The sequence below is a fragment of the Colius striatus genome, chromosome 7, assembly GCF_028858725.1.
Source record: "Colius striatus isolate bColStr4 chromosome 7, bColStr4.1.hap1, whole genome shotgun sequence".
NCBI classification, from domain to species: Eukaryota; Metazoa; Chordata; class Aves; order Coliiformes; family Coliidae; genus Colius; species Colius striatus.
In genome coordinates, this window is record NC_084765.1 from 36,475,932 (window position 1) to 36,480,968 (window position 5,037).

Here is a 5,037-nt window from a genome sequence, read left to right on the forward strand (position 1 = left end):
CGCCTTGGTGGGATCTTTTACCATTGTCTACTGAGTGGTTTCATATCCCTCCAGCATCCGCCTGTGGGCCTGGGCCGTCAGGGAGGTGGCACAGGCTCTGGGTGCCTGGCTGGAAGGGGTGGCTAGACGGCATGGACATCTTGAGGGAGTCACTGGAGATTTCTTTTTGACACATTTAATGATCCAACCCAACTTAAAGTGCAGAAAGAAACTGCTACTTTTTCTTCAACATCAATAAAGTTTAGCTCAGAAGTCCTGTTTTGCATTGTAAATAATCTGCCTTGGAGAAGGGCAGGGAGAAGGAGAGAGCACAATATGGGTTCCATCAAATGGTAACATCTGTTTGTATTCTGTAGTTAAGCCCACCAAGTATTCTGTGTTTCTACAGGAGAATAATTGTTTTCATAAATCTGTTCCATGTGGCATTTGATGACATCTCAGTTTAGCTACTGGACACATTGATCAAGTCATCAGCTGTCCCACTCTGCAGCTATTTGACCTCATGTTTTGCTCTGGAAGCAGCATTGTGTTCTGTGTATCTCCTGACAGCTGTAAGAATCTCTTAAACAGCAATGCCCTGAGACCTGAGACACTACTCAGTGTCCTGTATGGATAACTCCATGACTGTTAACAAAGCCTATCAATACTATTTTATAAGACTTGACTAATAACCGTGTTGTTTTCAGACATTTTATTATGTTTAGAATCTGGCTGGTATATCTCATCACTGCTTTTCTTGCTCTTAGATGCAAAGCAGATGGAGGTTTTGTCCTGGTAAAGATAATCTGGCCCATCAATAGTGGGCCCACTGGCCCATTAATTTTCCAGGTTTCTTTTGTTTAAACCCAGGCCTTACCATGAAGACAAATTCTAAAATTGTTGTATCACTTAGATTTTGAAAAGGCTAGATTAGCCTTTTAGATTTAATTAAAAAAATTGCACTCCTCAGTAGAAAATAGGTTACTAGGTTAGTGTAAAAGGAAGTGAATGTGGTATTAATAGCCTGGTGTTAGCCACTAAAATGCATGCTTACAGTAGTGCACAAAAAGAAACTGAGTAAGAATTACTTTTCTTATCATGAAGACTTAGACTGCAAATAAATGTATGTCAAAATATATTTTAGAGTGTAGTTTCTGACAAGAACTTCACAGAGGTGTTCTGGAGGTGAGCGTTTTCTTTTATCTGCCCCTTGCCCTCAGGATGCTGCCATCTTTTCTTCAACAGCAACAAGTTAATTTCAGAAGTCCTGCTATGCTAAGTAGTTTTTTTGGGGGAGGAGAGGGAGGGGGAGAGAGAGAGCAAGACAAGTTCTATCAAATGTTAACATGTTTGTGTTCTGTAGTTAAACCCACAATGTTTAGACCATAGAATCACAGAACAGCCCAGATTGGAAGAGACCTCCAAAGATCTAGTCCAACCTCTCACAGGAAAGGGAGCCTGGGTGAAACTATCAAGCACTACAGCTAAAGAAAACCCTTCCAGCATGAGTTAAAACAATAGTTGCTCAAGACTATAAAAGCCTGGAAGTCTGATAAGCCTTCCTTGTGAATCTGCTGAGTTTTGCATTGTATCTCAAACCACTAATTGCTGTTGTCAGAGCTGATCCAGTACATTGATTTTGCCACAGGCTGTTTCTTATACAAGCTACCAGATAATACTTGAGAAGTACTACAGAAAATAAAAGTCTTGACATCCATGGACTTCATCTCAAACCCATATACCACTGGGATTCTCCAGTGGCACTGTCATAGCTTTTCTAAGTTACTTTACTCGGGCAGACCCTTTCCCATATTCCCATTCTTCTGAAGGAAATGAGACTAATCACAACATTTTAAAATATGTATTTTGATGTATTTAAAAAAAAATTAGTGTATTTACACACATTTCTCATTTAAAAATATTTTGTACTTGCCTATTTAAAAACATATCTTTAAAATAAAGGAGCGATGTAAAAAATACAACAAAGAAACACATACCATTGCATTAACAGTACATGAGTGCACATTTTTAAGTTGCTAGCTTCCACAAATTGTTCTTCCCATAAGAAATTGCTTAGTCTGTGTCAGTAGTAGTCAGTTGCACCGACTTTTACACTGGAATATGCATTTACTGTATCTTCACAGAACACATCCCCACCCCACCCCCCACCGTCCCTTTTGCTTGTAGAAAAGTTGCAATAAAATGCATTACAGTAGTATTTCATTTACAAAACAAATGACATTAAAACTTGTTTCTTAACCCATTGGATTGTATTGCAGTAAAACAATGTCCTTTCATGGAGGTGCAACAGAGATTACAAGAACTGTCAGGAGGTGGAGAATGATTTTTCTCTCGAGGCTGTCCTGCCTGGAAAGGCTGACTTGAATTGCTGCATGATGTTGTGTAGCTTCCTCTTTGGAGGAGCCTCATCTTCAGATTTGGCAATTAGGAGAATATGTTAAACATTGTATTTAGTCAAAATAAATACAAATAAATTAAAAACAAATCAGGGGAGGAAATTGTTTTCTTGTTGATATTGCTTGGAGGAAAGCTTAGCAATGAAGCTTGTGGCAATATCTAGATTATACATGAAGGGCAGGTCCATCTATTTCAGTAGTACTCTCTGAACAAGGTAAAGACAGCTATGAATATGGCTGTAATTTTGGAGAAAGATAGTAGTGATCTTCTTTCAAACTTCGTTAGGAAGCCATTTTCCTATGGAAAAGAACAGGCACAGTTATGGATAGCTGGAAAATAATGTGTAGGAAGAACCCACCACAGTCTGCTAGTGTCAGTTTAACAGTGTGCTACACCATTGTGCATAGAGAGAGATTTCAGAGCTCTACCTCTGGAAGATGAATAGGGCTTTAAAAACAGTAGCTGGAAATAGCTGCACCTTGCTGAGTGCTTGTTTTATCTGCAAGTCAAGATTGTGCCCTCCCTGTGTAAATAGAAAATGAGCGTGAACTGTATCTTCTGAGCCTGCATCTTGAAGGAAGATACAAGTACTGTGTTTCTGATGTAGTAATATACTTACAAACATTGTCCTTTAAGCCTCCTTATTCTACTATGATGAGCCAGGTATTATGACACAATGTTGCCAGGAGCTGATACTTCTCTTAAATAAAATTGACTATCTCATTCAGGTAGAGAGAGAAGCCTTTACAATAAATCTAATGCATCAAGGGGCCATGACTCACTATCACCTTTGTGGGTTTTTTTGCTGCTACCAGACAGAAGGATCAAAACAAGCAAAAACAAAAAAGAAAGGAAAAACAAGACACAAGAAAACAAACGAGGGGAAAAAAAAGTAATAGCAAATAGGAAATACAAGAGAAGTGGGATGAAAGAGGGGTGGAAAGAGAAAGAAACATTTACATATAGGTAAATGAAAAAAGTACCAGGGAAATAACTGACACACGTGTCATTGATTCTCAGCTTCCCCTAACTGAAAAAGAGAAAAGTATCGGTGTCGTGAAACATCACAAAGCAGAAGGGACCTCCCCTCTGCTAGCAGAAGGGAATTTCAGCAGCTTGGCAAAATAATCCATATATGGACAAATGCTTTTCCCAGCATTGACCATCCATAGACAGAATTTCTAGGGTTCTCTCAGGCCAAGCAGGAAAGATTGAACCCCAATTGCACTGACCAGTCAATTTATTTAAGTAAAACTGACTTGGGGGGGTTAAAAAATGGCTTTGTTGAAATCCACAGCAAAGGTACTGAGTTCAGCTGTGAGGATCACACTGTGTATTCTTGCCTTACCCTAAACTTCAGTGTTTTTGGACCAACTCTTCTGTGGTAGCAAAATTGCTGTACTAACCTTAGGATGCACTAAATTTTAGATTTAATAATGGGAAATTTCATGGCATGCATAGTTTTAACTTGCTTTGGGCAGGAGGCTGGACCAGATGATTTCCTGAGGTCCCTCTCAACCTGAATTACCATGATTCTATGATTAAAGAATAACTCTAGGGTGTTGACTGTCACAGATACAGAAACTGCCTTTTTAAAAAGCAACTTGTCTTTTAACATTATTCTGTTTAAAGCAGAAGCAAAGCTTTGACTGTAAGTCTCAAGGAGACATTCCAGACATCAAATATTAAACCACCAAATACAACCCTGAATAAAACGTTTTTGACAATGTGTGTAACAGGAGTTTCCCATAATTAAAATCTCCTAACTGAGACTTTGGTGGAAAATGAGAAACTTACCCAGCCACCGTTTGCATCTATCCATTCGGCTTTGTTGTTTATTATGTACTCTGTGATGAAATAAGAAATCTGCTCCTTCTCCTCTCCAGTGAGCTTAACTCCATGCTCTTGAAGCTTCTTAGTGAGAAGACCTCCAAATGTAAATATGGTCATAATTCGTCCCCAGTTAGTATTTCCATCAGCAAATTTTTCTTCCATGACACCATTGAAAATTCTCTTGGCTACAGCTACGGAGCTGATGTCAATCTTGTCCAGGAGTGGTCCGAGAGCCTCCTCGGTTTGATCTTGCAGTGAAGATGCGATGTTTCGCAAGACATGAGCAACCCTGGTTTGGGCTGGTCCAAGATGTGATTCCTGAAGTACATATTGCAGATAATCTTGAGCTAAGTAATAAACGTAATAGAACTCAGCAGTTTCCATTTAGAATGAAATGAATGCAGAGAGCAGTGCAGCGCTCTTAATCAAGGTCAGTAATGAGCAGCCACAGGACATGCACACAGCTTTGTCTCGGCTGGTTTTTAATGGAATTTTTTTGCTTTTACCACGGAAGTTCCTCTACAGAACCTAGTGACTTAGTGGTTGTGTGGGCTGTGGAATATGTCACAGCGGAAATGAAAGAAAAAGTGTCTGCTCAAGACAAGAAACAATGTCTTGTTGAGTGATTTATTATTTCTCTAAATAGTATGACTCCACAACTGAGTTCTACTGGGTTTTACCACATTCTTTAGCAGTATATATTAGTATTTCCTAGGGATTTTTGATATTCAGCATTAGCAAAGGTCTGGTGTTTTTGCTTACAAATACTGAGAATGGTGTATGCTAGCAAAGGTTAGGCATTTGGCT

General features: G+C 39.1%; 1 protein-coding gene across 1 annotated transcript; it reads right to left on the reverse strand.

Annotated features, from left to right (window-relative positions):
• Positions 1-2,589: 2,589 nt before the first annotated feature.
• Positions 2,590-4,614, reverse strand: BCL2A1 (BCL2 related protein A1). Its single transcript, XM_010208431.2, has 2 exons — positions 4,195-4,614; positions 2,590-2,694 (listed from the first exon to the last, which is right to left on the reverse strand). Exons 1-2 carry the CDS (start codon positions 4,612-4,614, stop codon positions 2,590-2,592), a joined length of 525 nt encoding a protein of 174 aa, XP_010206733.1.
• Positions 4,615-5,037: the final 423 nt, after the last annotated feature.